The sequence below is a fragment of the Osmerus eperlanus genome, chromosome 10 (assembly GCF_963692335.1).
Source record: "Osmerus eperlanus chromosome 10, fOsmEpe2.1, whole genome shotgun sequence".
In the NCBI taxonomy this organism is placed as follows: Eukaryota; Metazoa; Chordata; class Actinopteri; order Osmeriformes; family Osmeridae; genus Osmerus; species Osmerus eperlanus.
In genome coordinates this window covers 8,497,726-8,523,442 of record NC_085027.1, presented here as the reverse complement: position 1 = coordinate 8,523,442, position 25,717 = coordinate 8,497,726, and the positions used below count along the sequence as shown (strand labels likewise).

The 25,717-nt window shown below is 48.6% G+C and overlaps 4 protein-coding genes across 6 annotated transcripts; 1 reads left to right on the top strand and 3 right to left on the bottom strand.

Annotated features, from left to right (window-relative positions):
* Window positions 1-1,177: 1,177 nt before the first annotated feature.
* On the top strand, window positions 1,178-8,475 carry cilp (cartilage intermediate layer protein, nucleotide pyrophosphohydrolase). Its single transcript, XM_062470571.1, has 9 exons — window positions 1,178-1,333; window positions 2,398-2,587; window positions 3,696-3,770; window positions 3,874-4,143; window positions 4,321-4,500; window positions 4,711-5,031; window positions 5,124-5,232; window positions 5,330-5,478; window positions 5,572-8,475. The coding sequence occupies exons 2-9, from the start codon at window positions 2,521-2,523 to the stop codon at window positions 7,944-7,946; spliced, it is 3,546 nt and encodes a 1,181-aa protein (XP_062326555.1). The 5' UTR covers window positions 1,178-1,333; window positions 2,398-2,520; the 3' UTR covers window positions 7,947-8,475.
* Window positions 8,112-12,666, bottom strand: eif3jb (eukaryotic translation initiation factor 3, subunit Jb). Of its 2 annotated transcripts, XR_009931460.1 has the most exons (9): window positions 12,508-12,666; window positions 12,282-12,370; window positions 11,141-11,192; window positions 10,935-11,026; window positions 10,640-10,739; window positions 10,176-10,343; window positions 10,014-10,087; window positions 9,576-9,850; window positions 8,112-9,099 (listed from the first exon to the last, which is right to left on the bottom strand). XR_009931460.1 is itself a non-coding variant. In XM_062470572.1 (8 exons), the coding sequence occupies exons 1-8, from the start codon at window positions 12,524-12,526 to the stop codon at window positions 9,716-9,718; spliced, it is 729 nt and encodes a 242-aa protein (XP_062326556.1). In that variant the 5' UTR covers window positions 12,527-12,666; the 3' UTR covers window positions 8,112-9,715. The 2 variants fall into 2 exon arrangements, 1 of the variants encoding a protein (XP_062326556.1); XM_062470572.1 differs by having other exon boundaries at window positions 8,112-9,850.
* A 220-nt stretch (window positions 12,667-12,886) lies between these two features.
* On the bottom strand, window positions 12,887-21,833 carry strc1 (stereocilin 1). 2 transcript variants are annotated; one of them, XM_062471190.1, is made up of 26 exons: window positions 21,735-21,833; window positions 21,370-21,612; window positions 20,919-20,984; window positions 20,714-20,824; window positions 20,207-20,361; window positions 19,901-20,087; window positions 19,589-19,704; window positions 19,359-19,488; window positions 19,061-19,243; window positions 18,610-18,645; window positions 18,270-18,440; window positions 18,034-18,174; window positions 17,494-17,555; window positions 17,214-17,349; window positions 17,037-17,125; window positions 16,731-16,866; window positions 16,336-16,532; window positions 16,139-16,229; window positions 15,621-15,801; window positions 15,303-15,478; window positions 14,908-15,063; window positions 14,646-14,788; window positions 14,274-14,422; window positions 13,898-13,995; window positions 13,483-13,633; window positions 12,887-13,324 (listed from the first exon to the last, which is right to left on the bottom strand). In XM_062471190.1, exons 1-26 carry the CDS (start codon window positions 21,744-21,746, stop codon window positions 13,242-13,244), a joined length of 3,399 nt encoding a protein of 1,132 aa, XP_062327174.1. In that variant the 5' UTR covers window positions 21,747-21,833; the 3' UTR covers window positions 12,887-13,241. The 2 variants fall into 2 exon arrangements, with proteins under 2 accessions (XP_062327174.1, XP_062327175.1); XM_062471191.1 differs by having other exon boundaries at window positions 12,887-13,320.
* LOC134028311 (stereocilin-like) lies at window positions 21,779-25,412 on the bottom strand. The gene is made up of 7 exons (XM_062471791.1): window positions 25,033-25,412; window positions 24,187-24,942; window positions 24,065-24,089; window positions 23,377-23,866; window positions 23,088-23,260; window positions 21,869-22,917; window positions 21,779-21,807 (listed from the first exon to the last, which is right to left on the bottom strand). Exons 1-7 carry the CDS (start codon window positions 25,088-25,090, stop codon window positions 21,779-21,781), a joined length of 2,580 nt encoding a protein of 859 aa, XP_062327775.1. The 5' UTR covers window positions 25,091-25,412.
* Between the last annotated feature and the right edge of the window lie 305 nt (window positions 25,413-25,717).

Sequence of the window (25,717 nt, the reverse complement as noted above, 5' to 3'; positions counted from 1 at the left end):
CAGAGGCTCGTAAAATGGTTTCCTCAACACGGCCTGTTAAACCTACAGTGAATGGAGTAAGAACACCTTAATAGAAGGCCACTGTTTTGGGATGTGTTTTTTGTGTGTTAAATAAACACAGACACAGGCAATCACACACAGCCCTGTCATTACTGCCCTATCTACAGGATAGACAGGAATGTACTTAGGAGGTCTCTGTGTCTGGAACTAAACTCTTTCTCGTTTTGTTCCTCCAGCACAGTTTGGCCCCCTCCCTGGCCCCCCCTGAGATCCCCCTGAGCCCCCCCCCTGAGCCCCCCCTCCTGAGCCCCCCCCCCCCCGAGCCTCCAGGTTGTCCTGTCACTGCAGTCGTCTCCCAACTCCACTATGTTCCTACTGTCATCCATTAGAGCTAATCACTGTCTCACAGTTTATCAACACACCACAGGGCCAGCATGGAAGGGTGTCATTAAGGTTTTGGATGATGTGTGTGAGGCCGTCTGTGTGTGTGACGGCCCCTGTGTGTGTATGTGTGTGTGTGTGTGTGTGCTAGTCAGTGAGTGTGAGTCAGAGTGTTTACCATCTTCCTGAGGTGATGCTCATTAGCGTCTTGACTCAGGGTCTCTAATCTAAACTGTTGATGAAGGCAGCTTCAGATGGATGTGGCTGTGTGTTGATGTTGCGTGTAGACAAAGACTTACATGGCAACTGTGGTTGTTAAGAAACCGACCCAGGACTTGAAGTAGAGAGAGGGTGTGTTTGATGTGACCTTACGTACTCCCCAGCTAGAGAGAGGGGACATGGAGATGCAACATCACCCCCCACACCACACACTCTGTAGACTGTGTGTCTGGCTGGGTACGTGGGCTCCAGTCCCACGCAGCACTGCTTCTGGGTACACAGGTCTGGGAGAGAGGGGGGGGGGGGGGGGGGGGAGGGAGGGAGAAGGGGAGAGGGGGAGAGAGGGGGAGGGAGGGAGAAGGGGAGAGGGGGAGAGAGGGGGAGGGAGGGAGAAGGGGAGAGGGGGAGAGAGGGGGAGGGAGGGAGAAGGGGAGAGGGGGAGAGAGGGGGAGGGAGGGAGAAGGGGAGAGGGGGAGAGAGGGGGAGGGAGGGAGAAGGGGAGAGGGGGAGAGAGGGGGAGGGAGAGACGGAGGGTTGGCGTTGGGTGCTGGGGGTGTATAAGAGATTGAAGAGGAGAACAGCCAGAGCTAAAGAGTAGGAGAGAAGGCGAAATTGAGAACAAGGTGTGCAAGCTAAGCAGTAGAAGACAGCAATAGAGAGGTCCTCTCCAGACTCTCTACACTTCAACACAGGCGCTCCCAGAGAGCAGAAACTCAACACTACTAACACTGAGGTGAGGCGCTTGCTGCTGTTGTTTTATCAGACTAGTTTTTAGGCATGACAGTGATATGGTTCAATGTTATTTTATAGTTATCAATAACTATCTTACAGTTAATCTTTCTTTGAAATGTCCTTTAGTCCTTAAGCTTTTGATCCATCATTTCTAACTATGTACTGTTTTGAGAGAATGGTCTGTAAAAACACATTTACAGAATAATTTAAGTCAGATTGTATTCATTAATACTATGGAAAAGTACCCAATAGACATATTAAATTGTATAAAATGTATTTAACTTTAAGTATGTCAAGTTTGTGTGCATGTGTGTCAGTCTGTATATCTGTATGAATTTGTGTGTGTTTGGATAGTGAGCCCAGTGTTTGGTCAGGGGATGCTGGATGGTTTTAGTGTTCCCATGACATACACAGCTGATGATCAATCCAGATGTGAAACCTGAGATGGTTCTGGTCTTTCATCCTGTATGGTTCCCTCTGGTTCCCTCTGGTTCTCCACTCTCCTCACGCTCTGCATTCCGTCAGGCAGAGAGGGGGATGGAAGTTACATATAGTTCTACTGTTTTAATGGACAAACGTTTGGTAGATAAATGTTTAAATAATGTTATATTTAATTCCAAATCTGTGTATTTGAACTGCATTTTACTGTCCTATCCAACAGTCTGAACCAGTGTTCTGCCTCCATTAATGTTCCCTGTGAAGCATCTTAGTTACAGTAATAGTTCCCTGATGGCTGCAAGATGCTGTGGAATGACCCCAGCTGCTCCGGGCAGAAGTTAGCCTCTCCACGTTACACGTTTAAAAGATTTTCCTAAATCACCAATTAACTCTCTGAGAATGGGGACCCATCAGATACTGAACAAGTCACGTCATTTGGATACACACAAAACACCAGTTAGTTTAGCCTGTTTAATGGCTTTTCGTTTCAATTGATGCTTATCCTACCAGAGTAGCAGAGAGAAGCTTCGGCATCTTACTGGAGGAAAACGCCCGGAGCTGGGCTGACTGAAGCCATGTTTCTGCTGCTTCTGGCAGAGTGATTAATGACCCCGTGTGCGTGTCCAGGTTCCTGTCCACATCAGGGCTTTTCTGGAGCGGGACCAGGTTTGGAACTCTTGGCGTGTCGGGGTCATCACCACGGGTCAGGGGTCGGGGGTTAAGGGTTGGCAGCAAAGGTCAGCAGCTAGAATGGGCCAGTCAGCGTGGGTTCTGTTCCTGATCCTGGGATTCACAATGAAGACTACTACAGGGCAAGGTTGGTTTGCAGCAGCTCCATGCTTCAAACACACACACGTTTGCGTGTACACACACACACACAGACACATACATACACACACACACACACACACACACACACACAGGGAGAGAGGTTGGTCTGCTGTAATTCCCCCATGATATTAGTCCAGGAAACACTACTCATTCTGTTCTCTTTAACTTGTCAGAGGAGATTTATAGTCTGTGTGTGGAAATTCAATTGTCGGATGGGAACTTCATTAACTAGTTGAGACAGAGTAGTATGTGATGAATCCATGAAAGACAATCAGTGGACTAGGTCAGATGCTTCTTGGTCATGAGACTCCACCAGAAAATAGAACAGAAAATAGCCACTGTCCATCCTGTGATTGACCAGCAACATAAACACTAGTACAAATATCCTTATCTCCACTCAATAATGAGTTCTTGAAGAAAGACATTCTTCCTTCCTCCTTATTGGTGAACAGCAGTCACATGACTCCCTGACTTCTTCACCTGTGTGAGGCATGTATAGGGCCAAGCCTAAAACCCTGCTTATTGGATGTGCTGGTGACTTGGCATGCCTGGGGCTAGTGTGATCCCACAGTAGTAGAGAGTGAAGTGAAGCCAATGTCTGTTTAATGCAGGAAGATAACCAACTCAGTTTTCAGAGTCTCTAGTGTTGCGAGCTTACAGACACATACAAACACACAAACACACATGCTGCAGGAACACACAAACACACACACACAGTTAAAATAGTGATTAGAATGAAAAATGAATGTGTGTGACTACATGTCTCTATGGACTACAGAACAAAGCTCCTGATTGTTTCCAGCTGACTGACGAAATTCTGAAGGAAGATAATTGGTCTAATAAATACATGTTTGACTTCTTACAGCATTTCATTTCACTGCTGGCTCCTCAATGTTATTTCCACAAACACACAATTTCCCCTAAACACTAGCAACAGGCTGCTGGCACCTCCCCTGGGTTGATGTCATTTCCAGAGATCAGAGCAGGGCTAGACAGGGAGGCCACGTGAAACACCATTGCCTGCATCATTCTGAAATGAGTACATTGATTTATAAATCAAGATTACTGATGAAGTGTGTGTGTGTTTTACACAGGGACCTGGAGAAGAGACAGCTCCAGAGTCTCCACAGAGAACAACCCTGATCTATCATCAATCTATCATACTGACGGTACACACTTCTCCCCGTTCCCCTTTCTGACAACCTTTCTTCATTCTTTCCTTCCACCATTCATCAGTCCGAATCCCTAATCTAACTTCCTGTCTCTGTCCAGATGATTATGAGTGGACCACCTGGTTCAACGTGGACCACCCAGGTGGCCGTGGTGACTATGAGCAACTGGACGCCATCCGGTTCTACTACCGGGCTCGAGTGTGTGTGTCCCCGCGGGCTCTGGAGGCCCGCACAACAGACTGGGTCCCGGCCCGCAGCACGGGGGAGCGGGTCCACGCTGACCCCGCCCTGGGCTTCTGGTGCTCCAACGCAGAGCAGGCGCCCGGCAGAAACTGCTCCAACTACGCCGTTCGTTTTCTGTGTCCTAAAGGTCAGTCAAGGGAAGTCAGGCAGTGACACACACACACAGGAACATCCCTCCACTTATACATTTGAACTAAATGTTGATGATGAATAAAATGTATGTTAATAGTTTTATACTCTTAGAAACAGTATAATGTGAGACGTGCTGCATTTGTACCTTGTGTTTCATATAATTTGTCATCAGGCAGCGGTGGATCAGCCCCGGTGGTATGGGGTCCTTGGTCGGGTTGGAGTGTGTGTCCAGCCCAGTGTGGCCAAGTTGGGGTCCAGGTCCGGTCCAGGATCTGCCAGGCCCAGAATCAGCCCTGCAGTGGGCCCACTGTGGAGGGAAGACCCTGCAAGGGACCAGACTGCCCCGGCACAAGTAGGTGGTGCTCACATTCTTCATCATCATCATCAATACAAATACAATCTCATGATCATTGTTTGCACAATTGTCACCATGACATTCATCCCCATTCTCATCGATATAATCTTGGTCATTATCAGAGTCACTGACATCACAAGGATTATTGATCATCATTCTTATCACATTCATCTCCTGAACATCTCCTGATCACCTTCTCTCCTCCAGGCTGCTCTCTTCAGTGCATAATGGGCAGAGTGAATGCAGAGTGTGACTCGTGCATGTGTCAGGATCACCTGGTCCTGGGCTCTGTCCGCGGCGCGGGCGGTCTCCCTGCTCCTAGCGCGGCTGTCCTCCTCTCCAGCCTCTCTTCTGCCTCCAAACTCCTCACCCTTACAGACCACAACGGACACTTTAGGGTCCCGGGCCTCTGCCCTGATGGCAACACCACGCTGACCGTTTCGCTGAAGGACCACTCCCCCCACACGGTCACCGTGCCCCTCAGCTCTGAACACACCTCCGTCCTCAGCATACAGCTGCAGAGAGCAGGTATTGCGGCGAGGGAGGGGGAAAAGAAGGGGGAGTTATCGGCCTGTGGTCCTTAACCTCTAACTCCAAACACTGCTGTGTTCTTCCTTCAGAGAAGCTCCATGTGCTGAACAACCCGGAGAGCAAGTCCAGGAGAGTGGGTCAGACTGCTGCCTTCTGCTGCAAGGTGGCCGGCTCACCAGAGCCAGAGCAGTACGAATGGTAATAGAACACACCTCACTGAATGGAGAGTTCACACAGGATCAGGGCAAATATCACACTGGTAACCAATGGAGTGTGTTTATCTCTACATTGCCAGGTTCCACAATGGCAACCTGCTGGAGAAGAACACAGACAGCACACTGGTTCTGAGAGAGCTGAGTCTGGACCAGGCTGGTCAATACTACTGCAGAGCCAGCGGACCAGCTGGAGCCATCAAGTCCAAAGCAGCCACGCTCACTATCCTAGGTCTTTACAAGACAATACAAAATGTACCTGAATGAAACACTTTAGAATTTCTCTCACATTCTAATCCAATTAACTATTTCCTGTCACCCTCAGGTCAAAACGAGCCATCATGTCACCCCCAGCCTGAATCCCACTTGATCCGGCTGCCTCACGACTGCTATCAGAATGCCAGCGCCTCTCTCTACTATGACGTGGGGAAGTGCCCCACAGCCTCCTGCAATGGGCAGCTGGATAATGGCATCCGGTGCAAGGACAGTGTGGCCTATTGCTGTGGCGTGTCCAAGATGGAAGAGCGTCAGCTGACGTGCCAGGGCTACCAGCTGCCCATCATGGTGGTGACCACCTGCGGCTGCCAGAGGTGTGTGGAGACCAGAGCTTTCGTCCGGGGGCGAGCTGTAGCTGCAGACACCGGAGAGCCAATGAGGTTTGGACACATCTACATGAATGGAGTCAGGGTGAGCCGTACGGGCTACAAAGGAACCTTCTCCATCCAGGTCCCGCCGGAGACAGAGAGGCTGGTGGTCACCTTTGTGGACCACATGCAGAAATTCGTCAACACCACCAAGGTGCTACCGTTCAACACCAGAGGAGGCGCTGTTTACCATGAGATCAGGCTGCTGAGGAAGAAGGCTCCGGTCACCATCAGCTCCACCGAGACCAACACCCTGGACCTGGGGGAGGTGGAAGGTCAGGACCCCATGGCCTCCATCCAGATCCCGCCAAACTCCTTCTACAAGCAGAACGGGGAGGTGTTTGTTGGGAACGTCCAGGCATCTGTCACATTCTTGGATCCCAGGGACGTGTCGACCGCAACCGCAGCTCAGAGTGACCTCAACTTTGTGGGGTCTGAAGGCGACACGCTCCCCCTGCGGACCTATGGAATGTTCTCTGTGGACTTCACAGATGAGGAGTCCGGAGAGGCACTGAACGCAGGCGAGGTGAAGGTGTCCCTGGACTCAGAGCAGGTCAAAATGCTGGAGCACCTCAGCACCATGAAGCTCTGGTCCTTGAACCCAGAGACAGGACTCTGGGAGGAGGAGGCCAGTCTGAAGATGGAGAAGAAAAAACGCGGGAAGAGAGAGGAGAGGACCTTCCTGATCGGGAACATGGAGATCCGGGAGAGGCGTCTGTTCAACCTGGATGTCCCGGAGAACCGCAGGTGCTACGTGAAGGTTAGATCCTTCCGCAGCGAGCGCTTCATGCCCAGTGAGCAGGTGGAGGGTGTGGTCATGACCCTCATCAACATGGAACCGTCAGCTGGCTACTCCACCAACCCACGTGCCTGGGGTCGCTTCGACAGTGTAGTAACCGGGCCCAATGGCGCCTGTCTGCCTGCCTTCTGCGACGAACAGAAAGCGGATGCCTACTCCGCCTTCATCATGGCTAACCTAGGAGGAGAGGAACTGGAGGCTGTCGCCTCTTCTCCCAAACTCAATCCCAACACTGTGGGTGTTCCTCAGCCATACTTGGGCAAGCTCAATTACAGGAGAACGGACCACGATGACCCAAGAGTAAAGAAGACGGCCTTCAGCGTCAATGTGGCCAAGCCTGGCCCCAACGTGGCAGAAGAGGCCAACGGCCCCGTCTACTCCTTTGAGAACCTGAAGGATTGCGAGGAGGCTTCATTCAGTGCGGCACACTTCCGTTTCTCCCGGGTGGAAGGTGATCGCTATGACTATAACACTGTACCATTCAATGAGGATGACCCAATGAGCTGGACCGAGGACTACCTGAGCTGGTGGCCCAAGCCCATGGAGTACCGCGCCTGCTACATCAAGGTCAAGATGAACGCGCCTCATGAGATTAATGTGCGCTCACGCAACATGGGAGGGACGCATCCCAAGACAGTAGGCCAGCTGTACGGCCTCAGGGACACACGCAGCATCCGGGACATGGACCAGTCCACGGTGTCGGCCGTGTGCCTGGAGTTCAAGTGCAGCGGGATGCTGTATGACCAGGACCGAGTGGACCGCACCCTGGTGAAGGTGATCCCTCAGGGGAGCTGCAAGAGGGACAACGTCAACTCCATGCTGCAGGAGTACCTCGTCAACCACCTGCCGCTAGCCGTCAACAACGACACCAACGAGTTCACCATGCTGGCGCCGCTCGACCCGCTGGGCCACAACTATGGCATCTACACAGTGACGGACCAGGACCCACGCACCGCCAAGGAGATCGCCCTGGGGCGCTGTTTTGATGGCACCTCAGACGGCACGTCCCGCGTAATGAAAAGCAACCAGGGTGTGGCGCTGACTTTCACGTGTGGAGACCGGGAGGTGACACGCCAGAGCGTGTTCCAGGCCCTGCAGAACTCCCCTGGCCAATCCCTGCCCAGCGCAGTGAGAGAGGGGCAAAGAAGACGCCAGAGGGGAGGAGCCAATGCGGTCCGGAACAGCCGTAGACGCAGTACCCGGGACCCAGCAGTGAGTTCTAGAATGTCTGGTAGACGCCCCCAGACCTCAGGCTAGAATGTCACACTTCTCCTCAGGCCAGTTGTTCAGCTCCACACTCCAACTCACTATACACCATATGGGCCCTGTGCTCAATCGTCCTTCCTCTGAGAAATCACTGTAATTCACTGTGTGGTGATCTTGGAATAGGAAAGGGTGTTTTTTGCATTTTTGAGTAGTAACAGGCCCAAGTCATTCAGGTATAGTGGATCAATTCTATAATGCTGGCTGATTCTTATGTTATATTTTCAAACTGTTTGTACTGTTTTGATATAGCTTTTGATATAGAACTCTCACTTATACATTTTGTAAAAACACCAATATAAATTCATAACTGGAAAACTATTATCTACAACAGGTATCTGTCCCAGGGAACATTTGACAGGAGGTTTAACTGGAGTTTAACAGTAAATATTTATATATTTTCTTCATCTGTACTGTGATGAATATTTACTACTTGAAATTGTAAATAAAGGGATATTTATTACTAGGTTATAACCATTGATGTAAAAGTCAAACCCCCAATAAAAATGGAAACAAACATGGATATGTTATGTGATTATTCCCGAGTTCTTTAAATGTCTCATTACATTAACTTATTTTTCTGTGGTTAAAGACAGCAAAGACAGGCAAAACTTATGATTTCTGACCAGTGATTTTATTAAATTATGATGCATATAAAACACAGCAGATGCTGGAGTCTTAATACCCTACCCCTTTTCTGATCAAGTTGGAACTGGTCGATAATTAGCAAATAGGGAGAAGGTTAACGAGCCTCCCTCAAAACTGTCCCCTTTGAGGACAGACACTACAGGCCACCTTCTACACATTTCATTGGATACAAGCCTGCAAAAGCAGTTATAAGGGGACTTTGTGCTGCAAGCCAAGGACGACTCGCCAGATCACACTTCTCTATCTGCATCAGGAGTAATTACACAAATTATGTTACATTGTTGAATGCACACACAAAAAAAACAGAAAGTTTCCTTTGCTTCAACTTCTTCAAGGATATTCCAGACGTCTCCAGAGAGCGTCTGTGAGGTGGTCGCTCTGCTACTCTCTCGTCTGTCCCTATATTCCAGACGTCTCCAGAGAGCGTCTGTGAGGTGGTCGCTCTGCTACTCTCTCGTCTGTCCCTTTTTCCAGTGAAGCCCTGGAGCTCCCACTCAACCTGTAGTGTCAGTATCGGTCCAAAGCAAAAACTAATTAAACTTCTTTATTTATTCTGAATATAAAGATGAAATGTACTTTGATTCTTGTATTTGGCAACCAAAAGGTTTATAGATACTATATACTTTTCCTGTAAGGAACCCAATCACAGGCAAAGTGAGAGACCTAATATTTACAGACATTCTGGTTGAATACAATTTGCATAGAACCTCAATCGTTTCTATGAAGCTGCAATTAGCAATACTTTGTAATCTGCTGTATTTTGAGACGAGCAATCATTTTCCTAAATCAAAAATGATACCTACACAGAACACAGACAGCAGGCATTGTATTTTCTGACTGAAGCTGGGTCATTAAACTGATTGTGAACAATGGGGTCGAGAGGTTTTGTGACTTGAGGATTCGTGTTTTGAGGCAGAATGAAGGAAAGAAAAGGCAGGTCCATGTCTATGTGTGAAACATAAGAGGTTGTGATACCAGATGCTCCCTGTAGTCCCTCAGGTGGTAGAAGCAAAATGAAGAATGACACATAGTTCCAAAGTGGCACTATGTTGGGGGAGCAGCTGCATGTCTGGGGGGAGGAGGAGGAGGGTGTGGTGGAGGTGGGGAGGCCGTTGTCACATGAAGTCCTCATAGTCTTGGGTGTAGCCGCCTTCAAAATCGCCGTAGTCTGCAAGGTCGTCCTTCATCTTGGACTTCATCCCTCCGGCAGGCAGCACACCTTTTTTCTTCTTCTTGCCTTGCTTGTTTTGCTAAAACAACAAAAGAAGAGCATGAATCAACCACACATAAGACAGTCCATTTTACACACAGGATGCCTTGAGTTGCTGGCTGGACCAGAGCTGGGTTAACTTGTCCCTCCTCTGGTCATAGGAAGAACTACAATTACCAAACAGAAAAGTGCCAGATACTCACTTTTTCTTGTTTCTGTTTTTCACTCAGTAGAGCTGTCAAAGAACCGCTGATTTTCTTCAAGTCTTCGACTTCCACTGTGAATAGATAAATAAAACATTTACTTAGGGAATGGATGTGATTGAAGAAATGCCAATGTGTTTAAAAGTCAAAGGTGAAACTCACATGAAATACAAAGTTCCCGAAACAAGGAATCCAGGAAATTAGAATAATGAACCGACTTCTCAAACTGAGAGATCTTCTCTTTCAGCAGCTTCTCAAACTCTGTGAAGTCGTCTTTGGAGGATGGGCACATAGCATCTAGACCTGACAAGTTGTTACTACTGCTAACACCTGTAGCAGAGGAGAGAGGGAAGGTTGGGATCAACGAGAGGAAGAGAGAGAAATGAATGACTTGTGTAATAGACCTTTCCATGCTTCTAGTCTGTAGGGTTAAGATCACCAGCATAGGGATTTGAGTTGGGTTTAGCATCAGACACTTTCACCTGCCAGACTATGAAGAGTGTGTGTGTGACAGGCTGAGAGAGAGAGAGAGAGAGAGAGAGAGAGAGAGAGAGAGAGTGTGTGTGAAAGAGAGCGTGAGTGAGTCAAAGAGAGAGACAGGCTTCAGGTGATCTTCCAGGGCATACCGAAAGCCTCCTTAGCGAGCTCCAGATCTGCTGCCTCCTGTAGCTGCATCACCCTCAGCTTCTCCGCTTGCTGCTCCTCAGGACTCAGCTCCTCTTCTTCCTGGTGACAACAATTACAATTCTCCCAAAGCTCAGCTCAAGATAAGTGGTAGAGAAGGCTGACATTCTCAGCTATTCTGATGCTGTAATTACTATATGCACTATTTGTATGTAATTTTGGATACAAACGCCGCTAAATTAATTAAATGTAAATGTAGAGTTGAACACCCGTGAGCAGGCAGGCGCTTAAACTCACCGCTGAACGCTTCTCTTCCTGTTTTTTCCTTAATCGGTTTTCTTTTTCTTTGATTTTTTCACTTAATTTCTTCTTTTCTGACACTTTTGTCTCTGAAACGGAAAGATGCACGATGAGAGTAAAGTGACATCACGAGACAGCAGCCAGCATTCCGGTACTTCTGCCTACTTATGTCTTCTTGAGTATTGATGTGAGTATTACCGCACCTGCTTTTTTTACCTCCGCCTTCTTCTCCTCCTCCTCATCATCCCAATTGTCCTGAAGAGAGAATCAGAAACTTGAGATGTTATGAATTTCCAGAACCCATATATGCAGGGGAGACCATCACACCATGTTTGAACAAAAGATCGGTTAGAGACTGAGACACTCAGCATCTCATGAGCACAGATGGGGAATGGTTTCATGATGCATCTTTAAAGATTTGAGCATTATTTTAGTTTATTGGCTCTACAGGTTGAAGGAGAGCAACATCACAGAACAAACCACATTTACACACGACACTGGCATCCAAAATCAGATTAGGATCAGAATATGACAGTTGACAATATGGCTCAGATACAGTGAGCCTCACTACAGGCACAAACTACAATGAGGTTTGCTGTTTGAGCATGAATAAAGCATTATGTGTCCTGGCCGTTCACACCATATGCTACAGAACAGGCCTGACTAAACCTTTCCACAAAATTCTCAGATTTTCTTTAACAATCTGGCGAGTAAGAGAAAGGGAGAATGTCTTTAGCAGGGAGTGCTAGAAAAAGCACATTAGTCCTGGTATGTTTCAGAGTTGGAAGCTTCTAGCATTGTTGCCCAACTGAGTCATCTAATAGCGATCATCTTTATCATGTTCACATCTTCTTGACAGATTTAAACATTAGCTAGCCTAGCTAGCTAGAAAGTAATAACTGCTGATATGTACGCAATTAACCCCTTTTACAAACTGTGTCAACGTTGTTAGCTTTCTAGCGATGTAGTGTCACCAGCAAAAGCGTCTTTAAAGTGGGAGAATAAACTTGGATGAAGAATCCAACAGCCAACACACGTTGACATTTTCACATGCGGCCTTGAGTTTTGGCTAGGCTAACTAACACTGGCTAGGCTAACTGGATGAGCATCTGCCATGCATAGTTTTCACGTTACAGCCAGTACCTAGCTAGCTAGAGCATCGCGTTTTAGGAGCCTGTTAGCTGACAACAGTTCAAAGAACGCAAATATAGGCTTAACTACTTAAAACACTGCATCAAACAAAACGAAGCAATTGACTAAACGTTGAGAGTTTGGATATGGCCAACTGTTAAAACCTTCGCTGGACTATCTTGCCCGCAAGTAACATAGCTTAGCTTAGCTTACCTTTACATCATCCTCTTCGTCTTCGCCCTCCCATTTGTCCAGTACAACCGCCTTTGGGATCGGTTCAAGATGTTCGAAGTTGTCATTATCTATATGAAATATACGGAGACGATTACAAATTAACTTAAGTTCATTTCAATATCCATCTTATAAATATGTAGTAGTTTTAACTTTATATCTAGCTTTCTAGTTAGATAATGTGATCATTTCTAACTTAGAATCTCACCCCAGTCGGCGTCCGCCATCTTTGCTGTGTGTGTGTGCGGGTTTTGACAGCAGTCAGCAGATGGAGCGACCAGGCATTCACCCACGAGCTGTTTGGGCTAGTCCAGAAACAACTCCTGTCACCTACGCTGTAAGACTTCTAGATCTGAACGCAGTGTACCGGTAATGGGCTTATCAACGCCTTTTGTGGTTCAGCGGCCATCTTGCTTACTCCGGTCCGTCCTCTAAAATCTTTACAAAACATCTATTCAAGTACGGCTGTAAAGGTTTTTTGTTGAATGTGGCCAGAAGCAGTATTTTTTGGGACTTGTTTACACCGTTTTTGTATGTTAAGTTGCACAAAGGTGTCCAGAGAGACCAACATTTGTTATAGGCTATTAGTTTATTTGAATATCGATTATTTTCACAACAATACAAAACTCACAGCAATATCAACAAAGGTTAGCGCAGAACAAAATGCAATGATCTGTTCTATTTATATAAGGTCAAATAAACCCAATCTTTGATAGTAAGCAAAATGCAACATTTCAATAAATAACTTTTTATATATTTGTGTAGAGTGTGAATAGGATTTTTACGTCTGACACTAGATTTTTTTTTATTATTCTCTAAACTGTCTTTGCTCACCTAATCTCTTACAATTTTTACATATTAAATTCTCCAACTTCAGAATCGTTGAGGCAGTCATTCAGCAGGTCAGGTGGCCCAGACCAGACCAGGCCAGGACAAGACAGTTTAGACCAACCAAAGCAGTAGCATCAGTAGTCCAAGCAGGTGACACAGAGGACTGGGACTCAGGGTCAGCCCTGAAGACCTGTCTGGGGAGTAAACACACACAATCCCCATAGTTATACTGCAGGCCAAGACCACACATTTATATACACGTTGGACACTAGAACCACTGAATGAGGATCTTCATTAAGGGGGTTGTGTAAAGGTCCTTTATCCAACTGTGAGGCAGCATTTGCATCATTACCTCTGAAGTCCAGAGGTCTGTTCTCCCAGGGCGTCAACACCATGGACAGAGCTGTCTGCTGCACGTCCGACAGAAGGGCTCGCTGCTCCGGGGTCACTGCCATAGCCTGCTCATATGAGAACATGTTGATCTGAGCCTGGTTGAACACCACCTGAGGATATGGCACCAGGATGTGAATACGTTAGTATGAACATAGGAAGAGAAACAGATTCATTTTAATGCACTGACATTACATTACTGTAATAAACATGACACAACGTGAATATGAACCTATGAGCACATATATAAACACATCAATACAAGGCTATGAAGACAACAATGAACACATGATGACTATGAGCACATGAACATAGCATAAATAAAGACCAGCTGGACCATTGCACTCAGTATTGTAGCATGGCTACATGACACTCACAGTAAACTTCTGTGGAGGGATGAGGGAGACAGCCAGAGGAGAGAATCCCTCAATCTGCTCCTTCACCAGAGCAGACATGGACATGTCTGGGATGCCAGCTACACAAGGGCAGAGACAACACCAGAAAGATCAACTCTGACAGCAACACTTAGTTTTACAGCTGTACATAGTTCAACATTGTTTCAGAAGAATATCACATTAACTCTACAGGGCCACTGCAACAGCCTGAAAATGTCTTTACAAGTCTACACATGAAGTACCCAGCAGTGTGATGTCAAATATGTAAATACTTTTTGTATGTTCTTATATCTGAAGTGAGCCACATAGTAGTGAATCTCAGTATACAAATATGTAGCACCATGAATCTGAGGTCTACCTGCCAAAACTCCGATCTCAATGAAGACCTGGGGCCCCCAGGAGCTGATGAGGCCAAAGGCCTGGTCGTGGCTCAGCAGACCCACCAGGGACGCCAGCTGCTCCTCAGAACAGGCCAACCTCAGATGACCCAGCCACATCACTGCCTTACTGCAGCCACCAGAGGGAGACACAGGTCAGAGGAGGAGGGGGGGGAAGAAACAAGAGAGGAGGGCAGAGAAGAGGCAGTAGTGGGGAGGAGACGAGAGGAGTGGAAAGGAAGAGAGAGAGGAAATGAGGGGATGAAAGAGAGGAGAGGAAAAAAGAGGTAAGGAGAGGTGGTGGGGAAGAAGAGAATTGGGTAGAGGAGAGGAAACTAAATCTCCTTTGTCACCTAAACTGGACCGCATTGAGTGTGCGTATTTCGACGGAGCTGATCCCACAGATGATATGCCCAATGGCCACCAACGTGCTGGAGTCCAGCTGGCTGGGACTGAGCTTGGTGGAGTTGAGCAGTGCGGAGAACAACGCTGGCAGCTGACACACACACACACACACACAGGATTTACAATCAGGGTATGGATGGGTAGAAGAGAGTCTACAATATTGTGTGTGCATGTACGGTTTGCGTGTGTACACGTTTGTGTGCGTGAGACCTGTCTAGTGGACCAGGTGCTGATGGCCCCCAGGGCAGCAACGCTGCTGAGCTCTGAGAGCCTCAGGGTCCCCAGCTCCTCCACAGTGAGCTGGAGGGCCAGCCTGCCCAGGCGAGACACCACAGAGGGGGGGAAGGACGCCACAGCACCATACACCTGGGGGAGGGGGAGGGGGGGGGATGTGGAGAGAGAGATTGAGAGCAAGAAAGAGCAAAGCCCTGCTTCAGGTAACAGGGTCAATACAGAAAGACATCTGGCATTTTAGGTCAACCTTGACATTGGATTTCAGCAGAGTAAGTTAATGACAATGTTCTAAAGATATAGAGCTTTACAGATCCAGTGGATCTACACTGAGACCTCTAGGCTCAGTGGATATTGAAACGACCCCAACCAACCTGATTGGTTTTCTTCAACAGCACAGTGAGCTCATAGGGGGTGAGGAAGGGGTCCTGGCCGATGAGCTCCAGGCAGCTGGTGAAGGCATCATTGGACATGCCTGTCAGGCTGCCAATGCTCCAGGCCGAGGGGGCAGTGGACTTCAGGTTCTCACAGCTTGGGACCAGCGTGGGGGCTGGACACGGAGAGATCAAGGGTCAGACATAATTGGATTGTTTGCTGAGTCATGTAAACAACTGTGTTTTATTTAATAACAAGTTAGTTGGGTATCTAGAGAGGTGCCGTTCACACAGAGCTGATCTCAATCTGCTCCTCACCTGTGAGCCGGCCCATGGTGAGGAAACCCAAGAAATACTGGAGCAGGAACTGCTCTCTGCCAAACAGCGCCACCTTCTCTTCCTGGTCCCGCCCCGCCATGCATAAGGCTCCCATCTCCTCCCCCTCCCACCGCCGCTGGTTCTGGAACAACCTTTCAATACGACCCTGGGTCAATAGAGCCTGTGGACCACACACACACACACACACATAACATGAACAGGACTGACTTGGACAGCACCTAAGATCCTGACACCTCCAGGAGACCTGACACCATCAGGTAGGTTTCAATTGACCCGGCTGAGCATGGTACAGCCTGGCCTAATGCCTGGTGTCCTGTCGCCAGCTCAACACCTCCACACAAATCAGGACACACTATCCACCACTAGACACTAAGGTCCAATACACAATCATTATACCATTATCAAACACACTGTGGCCATCCTAAGAATAGAAGAGAGAAGAGGAGAAGACAGGAGAAAAGAGGAGAAAAGAAGCAAAGAGAAGGAGAGAATGATACCGGGGGTAAAAGCTTCAGCTTGTCTGGAGGCAGGAAGAAGATGAAGCGATCCACCTGGTTCAGAACTGCTGTGGTCCAGTTCTGGACCGGTCTGAGGGAGCAGAGAGACACATGTTACCCATCTGAGGAGAGATTGTGTGTGTTGTGTATGAGTGCTTGTGTGAGTGTGTGTGACTGTGTGTGTGCGTGTCCTCTACCCAAAGATGTCTGGCTCCTGCAGGATCAGGGCCATCAGGTCTCTCTTGCTGCTACTGTAGCAGAGGGTTCTCAGCAGCTCCACGCTGTCCATCAGGAACTTGCGATCCAGCTGGACAAACATCTCGTCAACCACGCTGGTCGCCATGACACCCAGCGACTGGAACTCTTCCTGCGTGTACTGTCCTGTGTACATCTCCTGGAGAGAGGATTGTCATGGGAACAACATCTTAGACACATGAACACAGTGTAACCTGGTAACCTCAGCACCCAGTTACAAACTGATGACAGCTGTCAGAAAGAAGAAGGGAGGGGAGGGAGAGAAGTGAGGAGAGGGTAGAGATCGAGAGGAGGGAGGATAGGGAGAAAGGGGAGTAATAGAGGGAAGGGGACTGACCAGGGTCTGCACCATCTTGTCCACCAGCAGTTCCTGCTTGGTCCTGGGGAGCAACAGGAAGTGGCGCGGCTCCTGGACGATCATCTTCCTGAGGCTGTTCATCATGTCTGAAGGGAACTTCTTAATGGTGCTCACCCTGAGAGATAGAGATGGAGATAGAGAAGAGGGAAAGAGAGAGAGAGTCAGAGAGAGAAAGGACAAGAAGAAGATGCCATGGTGATTAGTCTGTATTGCCAATGGCTTTGTCAATACCTTTTTGTCATATCTAATCAAATGTCTCTGACATGTTGATGTTGTGAAACATACGTCATGGCCAGGGCCAACTGAGCCCCCAGCTCCCCTAGCAGATTAGAGAACAGGTCCAGCTTGTACAGTTCCTCTATCACACACTTTGTCTGTCAGGTAGAGGGGACACACACATCTGGTCAGTAACACTTGGACCCATGGTCATACCACTGGCAGACAGGTTTGTGAGCGTGTTACCAAGGAGGTGTGTAGAGGGACAGGCTGCTCTCTGAGGAAGACCAGTAGACTCCGTAGGGAGGAAGAGGAGGGTTGAGAGAAGAAGAGCTTCTTCAGGACCTTGCAGCTTGCACCTGGGCCAATGGTACCTAGGGCACTGCACATGCACACACATACACAAGCACACAGACACACACACACAACATAGACAGTTTACTTCCTGAGGCTTTCTATGGAAAGTTTATTCAAATGAATTAAGCACACGGTTACAGTCCACATGAGGAAGAGAGGGGAGACTTACAGGAAAGCTTGTGGGGAGAGGTTTGATTTGATGTTCATCACTTCTTGGAACAGAGCCTGGGCCTGGAGAGAGACCACAAACCATTACTGCTGCCATCAATGGGATGGAAAATTGTCATTGTTCACATTGGCCTGGTGTTGTTCTGATTGATTGTAGCTGGAGTTAATCATCTATGATTTACTTTGACACCGCCCACTGAGATCTATTTCCATCAAACCAGACTGATTGTGAACGTGTCAGATGGATGAGTGTGTCTTGTTAACAGAGTCCCAGGTTACACAACCACCCCACCTTCTCCTGGAGGTTAATAATTCAGCTGCTCATCAGCACTCTGTCAGAAACACCTTCTCATGACAGGCAGCCTGGACAAATACATAATCACACTGACGGAAATTCACACACAAACACATGCACACACGCAAACACTGACATGCTGCCAAACACATTTGTCAGGTTATATTGACTGCTGTCCACAGAAACACAAGCCAGTGATATTATGTGTGTATATGTGTGTGTGTGTGTGTGTGTGCATGTGTGTACCTGCTGGGTGTTCCAGGGGCGTGTGTTTGTAGAGGAAGTATTGGTCATCAGGGGGCGTGCCCAGGACAGCAGGCTCAGTAGAGGGGTGCTGGAGAGGAGAGGTTCCACCTGGTCCAGCCAGGCTGTCACATTCACAGAGCCCTGCATCCACACAACATCACAATACTCAGACAAGTGGATGTGTTTATGTGTGCGCATGATATGTTCCTACGTAAACGTATGTGTTTGAGTCATACCCAGAGTTTGCTGGCCACAGCGTTGGCCTGTGAAGGGCTGAGGGTGAGGTTGGGCAGGGCCATGGCAGGCAGTGAGGATAGCAGTGTTTTGGAGGACAGGCTCCATAGGGTTTCCACCTTCACCCCTTTCACCAGGGACCCCAGCTGCTGTAGCCCCCCTTGGGCAAACAGCTGAAGGGGGGAGGGCGAGGGGAAGCAACAGGGGAGATGTAAGGACAAAAGTAAAGAAAAGGAGAGGATGTGTTAAGAAAGGGTAAGAAAGCATCACTAAAAGTAGCCACAACATACACGGCAAGAAGTTGAGGCTAAACCACACACTTTCCTTCGTTCAAATACTTACAGTGTTGCTGGACAACTTGTCCACAATTACAGCAGCCTAGAACAAACAATAGGAAACTCATCACTACCTGAACACTCTCTCCTACTCTCCCTTCCGTTCTCCCCTCCCCTCCTTGCTGCTCTATTCATCCAGAGTCGGATGGTGTCTGGGTGCCAGTAGAGCAGCTGTCAGACTGCAGGTCAGCTCCGTCTCAAGCCACGTGAGACGACCTGCCGGCTGGCTGTCATCTGTTGAACCTGGTAACCAACTGGAACCAAACCATCTGGAACTGGCTGATCCAAAGAGGACTGTGTTACCTAGCTCTCTGACACACTTCCTGTTAACACATTCAACATAATACTGTAACCTAATGTTACCTGTATGATTAGCTGATATGTAACTCATCCACTACCATTTGTTGATTCCAATACATACAATGTCAACAGATGCACGTGATTAGCTGGCTTAGTACCTCTGCAGAAGAGAAGGTCACAGCAGATAAGGCAGGAAGAGAAAGGTTGAGCTGTGATTGGTTGAGCTTCTGCAAGAAGTCAATGCCTAGCCAGGGAAGAAAATCTGCGAGCTGGGAGAGGCGGGCTGAGGAGAGGGACCCAGGCGATTTCAGATCACTGGTGTTCAGGAACAGACTGGAGATCTGGTGAAGGACGTATAAGGGGTCAACACAAAAACACAAGGGCAAGCAAACACACACTCGCAAGAACGCACAGATATAGAGACAGACAGACACAAAAACATCCATACACAGGTACCATGTTGCTAGGTAGGCTGACACCGTGGATGGCGCAGCTCCTGATCTTGTCTTGGATGCCAGAAAAGGCCTCAGAGTCTTTGTACAACAGCAGGTTTTGGGGCTCAGCCAGGCATGACAGATTCCCCAGCCTGAACACGCACACCCACACACACAACAGAGAACAAGCTTTAACATCATTTTTAAATGAGCGTTTGAAACAGAAAGAGTGTGGGGGAGGGGGGGTCTGACCTATGGAATTGCATAGCTGTCAAATTCCTGAAAGTGCCAAAGACACTCTGAGCTACAAACTGCTGCTGTAGGAGAGTGAGAGGATTCCTCAGGAGAACATCCAGACCGTCCAGGATCTGAGGAGCAAGGAGGAGGGGAGGGGGAGGGAGGAGAGGAGGAGGGGAGTGGAGAGGAGAAAAGAAGAAGAGGAATGACATATTGAACATGGAGTAAAAAACAACCAGGAACGGGTGGCTAGGCCCTGCTGCCCTTAACCCTGCTTCTGTCATTTCTCAGCCATACAGCCAGCTACAAAGAACATGTGTGTGCTACCTGAGCAGGGGAGAGGAGCTGGAAGAGGACAAAGGGCAAGCAGGTGATTAAGTTCCCAGTATCCCGGACCACCATCAGACCTCCGGCCGTGATGTTGCCAGGGCCAAACGCTTGCCTGTACCAGCGGCCAAACGCCCAGCGCTTCTCCAGAGAGAGGTGAACCAAGTTGTCGTTGATGGTGGTCTTCCTGAGAAGGAAAGAAAGATAGGGGTGCACAAAATAAATAAATAATACTGTATGCACCTCAGGAGGTTGTGTATGTAGCTGAACGTTTTGATGATATGGGGTGCACTCGATTTGACTCACACATTGAGGTTGTCCTGCAGTCTGGGGAAGGCCTGGATGTCCGTTGGGCTGGCCAGGCCCAGGAGAGGAGCCAGCTCTGGGAATAGACTGGGATCTTTGGAAAGCTGTGTCTGGAACAAGACCGACACCATGGTGGAGACGTAGGCCTCTGAGAGCTGGAAAGGTGGGGGATAAATAGTTTTATGTTCATCCTTCATTAATTTGTTTTATAATCATATTCTCTACACATATATAGTCTACATAAGAGAGCTGGGGGCAGTGTTTCCCATTAATAACTTCTCATAATTACATGAAAGATCTCTAACATTGTGTTTGCAACATTGCTTCAACAAAGCATCTCTCCCTTCCACATTAACTAACAATGCTAGCTGTCAGTCTCCAGCCTGTGTTCCCATATAGCATTTTGTTCTGGCAGAAAAGCACTGGCTGAGAGTCATATTTGATGGAATTAAATGTCAGTAGGAAGAGAAGAGAGAAAGAGCAGAGAGAAAGCAGGTTCTAGTTCACCTTCAGTGCATCTTTGTTTCTGTTGAAGTACTGGAGGATCTGCCTGACAGTGCTGATGTCCACAGCTCTCAGTACTTCCGTCAGACTGGCCAGGGGGATTTTGAAATACTCCTGGAGGACACACACACACACAACTGTAAACCACTGACCCAGGTTAAAACACTGTCAACCTGATCTTCTGTCAGTGTTAGGTCGTATAGCTTACCTTGATGTGAAAGAATCCATCACTGGTCACATCTCTTCTGGTCAGCATCAGACCGGTCAGCACTTTCTGTGGAGGACACACACACACACACACACACACACACACACACACAGACACACACAGAAACACACACCCTCATCAACACCATCAACAACAACTAGGAACAAAGAGTGTTGGTGTCAGCTTGTCATACATACTATCAAATCAGATGTCTTATCAGTGGAGATTACACACAGAGGAAGAGATTTTCAGCCATGACAGGAGAGTGTAAGAAAACACCTGCAGCTGACAAGGTGAGGAGGTTGGTTACAGCAGCAGTGTAACGGATATGACTGAATCACCTCCACACCTAAAAACGGGCAGCTCACGGAGAGCACTTGTGGATAGTCTCTCTCTCTCTCTCTCTCTTTCATATTCCTTCATTCATTCATTCATTCATAACTGTGCCTACCCCAAAACACTGCAGCAAGACCCTCTTGTTTTCTAAGTTGCTCTCCCTCTCCATGTAGAGCACCACATCCTCCAGCACGCCCAGACGTATGTTCTCCGTCACAGGCAGTGACGTCATCAGGTTCTCCTCCATAGCGACCAGGATCACCACAGTGGACGCCTGTCCCACCAGCCACTTTTCACTCTGAGGCAGCACGCTGTGCAGACGAGGGCTTAAGGCTTCCACACCACACCTCAGCAGCATCTGATCACACACACATACACACACAAGTTTTATTAAACCATGTCAGCATAGTAACAAGATGAAGTTTACACACATTGATGTTAAGGGTTAGGGTTTGGGTTAGCTCTGGTCTGTGTTCTGACCTGCAGGGCCATGGTTGGGCTGGCTCCAGGGCTGCAGGCTGGGGTCAAGTCAGCAGAGCAGGTCCAGTTGAACCTCAGCACAATATCCCTGACCAGGCATGCCTGGCCAGCCCCTGCCCCTGCCATGCTGCTACTGCCATTCACAGAGATGTGGTTGGTGTAGGTGGCACACAGCTGGCCCACCCAGACGGCAGAGGGCTCTCGGATCAGCTTAGCCAGGAGGCCAGCGTCTGGGCAGATGGAGGAGACAAAGTTTGCCTGGTCGTAGTCCCAGCACAGAGCCAGCAGCGCCTGGTCCGGTATGGAGATGGACCAGCTCTTGTACTGGCACTGCACGGCTGGCCTGAAGCCCAGCAGGTCTCCCTCGGCCCCCCCTGTCTGGTTGGCGCAGTGCTGCAGCAGCCAGGTGTTGTCCAGGTTGGCTAGCAAGTTCTGCAGCACGGTTCTGTTGGAGCAAACCCGACGAGTGAAGTTGAGCGGGTCGAACTCGGCGCAGAACGCCAAGTCCGTCATGTCAACAATGATGGGCTGGTTCCAGTCTGCATAGTGGCACAGCTGGGAAATCAGAAGTGAATTGTCCTGCTCAGAGCATACTGACATCAGCCAGGAGTTCTGGGGGTCAAGAGTCAACTGCTCAAATAGAGGTATGTTGCAGCACACATTCTTCGAGAAGCTGAGCTGGTCCTGTTGCCAACACAGGCCCACCAGGGAGGAGTCGATCATCAGCCCACCCCACAACTGGTAGTTACACCAGTCCTGGATGTTGAACAAGGATGGGGGGTCTGTATGCGGGGCGTTCCCGTTGAGAGCACAGTAGTCGTTCACCCAGTCAAGGCCGGGGATATGCAACAGCGCAGCCAGGAAGGTGGAGTTGCTACAGATGACATAGATGAAGCTCTGGGGGTCGTACTGAACGCACAGGGACACTGTGTTCATGGTAACCTGTTTCATGTCCTTCCAGCTGGCGTAGTTGCACTCTTCGGCCACCAGGGTGTTGGTGTCCACTGGAGGCGGTGCCATGGTACAGTTGGGTTGCAGCCAGTTGTTGGCTGGGTTGGAGTACAGAACCACGAAAAAGTTCAAGTCATCACAGAGCAGGGCCTTGAACCGTTCCCGATCCTGCTCCCAGCAGAACGCCACCAGGGATGGGTCTACCACACCCTCCGCCAGCCACATGTCATACCTGAGGAGGAGGAAGATGGTCAGGAAGAAGATGTTTTGGATTTTTTTATTCATTAATTCGACCATGTCCATGCAGCTTGGACTGAGAGAGACTTAATCACCTTTAAGTGAGGACAGAAGATGTGTCCACACTGCATAAAACAGTAAGGTTTTAGTGATGTGTGATGTTACCTGCAGAACTGGGACACCACATAGTTCTGGGTGGTGTTGGAGCAGTAGCCCCACAGCCAAGTGTTCTGAGGGTCTAACAGAAGCTTCTTCATCGTGGATGCATTCTGACACACACGGCTCACAAACTCGTCACGATCATTTTCACTGCAAAGGGTCACCAGCCCTGCATCTACCTGGTTGAGGGAGAGAGAGTGAGTGAGTGAGAGACAGAGAGAAAGACACCTAAAAAGAGTATTTCCAGGACACTGATCATTTCCAAACCAAACACTGACCAATCAACAATCATCACCTGTCCACTTCCTGACCAATTGCCATAGTTGCAAGCAAGTGAGTTGAGGTTGACGGCTGCCCTGGCGACTCGAGAGGGAGCGCGGGGTGGTGGCGAGGTAAGCGGGGCTTCTAACATACAGGAGGCTCTCTGCATCAGGGGCATGGTCACCCCCAAAACCATCTGGCAGGAGGTGCTCCACACCTGCTCCAGCTGGGCACTACTGAGCGTGCTCAGAGCCTGGCAGAACGTCAGCAGGGAGGTGGAGCCCGGGTCAAGGCCCTGCTGTCCCTTTTTGATGATGTCAGGGCAGGAGGTGTCATTGAAGTGGGCCAGGGTGTGGCGGTCACAGGTCAGGGGGTCCAAGGCAATGCTGCTGTCTAGGGAACGGCTGACGGGGCCAGTGGGGTTCTGACAGTTTGAGGCTGGGTAGCAAGGGGCTGGCCCTGGACCCAGGAAGATGTCCAGGATGGCATTACCAAACGACCAGGTCACATTGTGGCTCATCCCCCTGGAGAAAACACACCTGTTAGAGAGAGAGAGCCAACCATCCTGCCTGTCTCTTTCCCCTCAGGTTAGGAAGGTCACACCATGACGTTCCGTTTTTGAAAAGTCTCATCTTGATTCTCTAATATGTCACATCACAGCATGCAGTGATGCTGTGTGCCTCACTCAGAAGTCATTCAGTAGATGCTACATCATTGCTTACCACATGATGAGCTGTTTGAGGTCCCCTGTGGAGAGACAGGAAGACACATGTAATCAGAATCCTAAACACACATGTGATCAGTTTGATCAATTGAGTGGATATTGTGGCCTGAATAGTAATACCTTGCTGGCACTGCCCACTTTGGTCTATGGAGGGAATCTTGATTCCTAACTGCAGTCCTAGTTTGACATAGTCCATGGGAGTTTGAATAAAAGTTATCATGAAATCTGTCAAATATGTGACAATAGGAGGGAACGTCATGTCCACAAGGCCACTGAGGGCGGAGACCAGATTGCCAGACAGTGGTAGCTGAGACAGAGCTGTTATGACCATCTCCTGAAGGGAGGTAGTACCGTTGGCGTCCCCCATTCTAAGATAAGAGTTGAGGAAACTGGGTAGCTCCGCGCTCCTGCTAGGGCAGGTCTGAGATGTGAGCGATGACAGGAGCTCTAGGAAAGGCTTGCCCAGTTCAAGCGATATTGCTCTGGTCAGCTCGGCTTCCAATCCACAGTCCTGTCTCCCGGATAAAATACATACTATAGTTTTTGGAAGGTTCTCTACAAACCTTTCTTTAAGTAGCGGCCCGTATACGGCTAATATTCCGCTCAAGACTCCATAGTAGCTACTAAAGTCTATGCCCCCCGGCATTGTGAAGGTGGTACCACCAGCCCGGCTCGTCGGTTGTCCGGATATCTGAGGCTCTGGAGGGATGCCGCTTCGGACGCTGGGGCCAGTGTTTAGTTTTCCGGATAATGCATGAAGGCGCTCAATCAGTTCAAGTATGTTCTTATCAAGCTGGCTGGAGACCCCGGGATCCTTTCGAGCAACAGTTTGGGGCAGCGAGCGCACCTGTCTAGCGTTACCACAATACATCATGTCTGAAAAAAAGAAATGTGCGCATTAATATAAATGTATCAACCCAGCAATGTGCCTACTTTAAAGTATGATCAGCGGAATAGCCTACTTACCAATGAAGATGCTTAATACGCAAAATGTTTGTAGGCTTATTACTCGCCCCATTGTCATGAGCAGCAGGTTATAGTCTACGTTTATTCCACTATGATGTTTAGGAAAACTACCACGAAAGCAGACAACCGCTGTTTTAATCTATCCAGTTGGATGACAAAACCATTTTAGTTGTGCCACCACAAAACCGATATTCAGCGACATCTTTGAATTTTGGTTCGTGAAATTTTGCATCGAAAATAATTAAAACGGTTCTTCTGAATCCTTCAGGTAGTCTAGTTCTTCGTTCCAAAGACGTCTTCAAATTCTCAGATATCTTTGTCAAGTTGGATAGTTCCACTTACACGATACACTGCCCCACAGCGAAGTCACTACTTTCCAAAGGGTGTCGACTCTAGCTCTTCTCCCCTGTCCAGTTGCAACCCTACCCACGGTCTAAAGTAGCCTAATTAAGAACCGACGCAAAAAAAGGTGCGAAAGGACGGCTGTGAAATTCTACGTCCGGATTTGCAAACAAACACGGCGTCTTGGGTGCTGAAATATTAATACGGCGAGTTGATTAGGTCTTCTCAGACCAATGTGAGTAACCGGAGCTCATGTCTCTCTACAACAGTGGTAGAAGCAGTATATATACACCTGCCAGACAGGGTGCTTTAAGATGACCACCGGGGCCCAGTGTGGCAACTT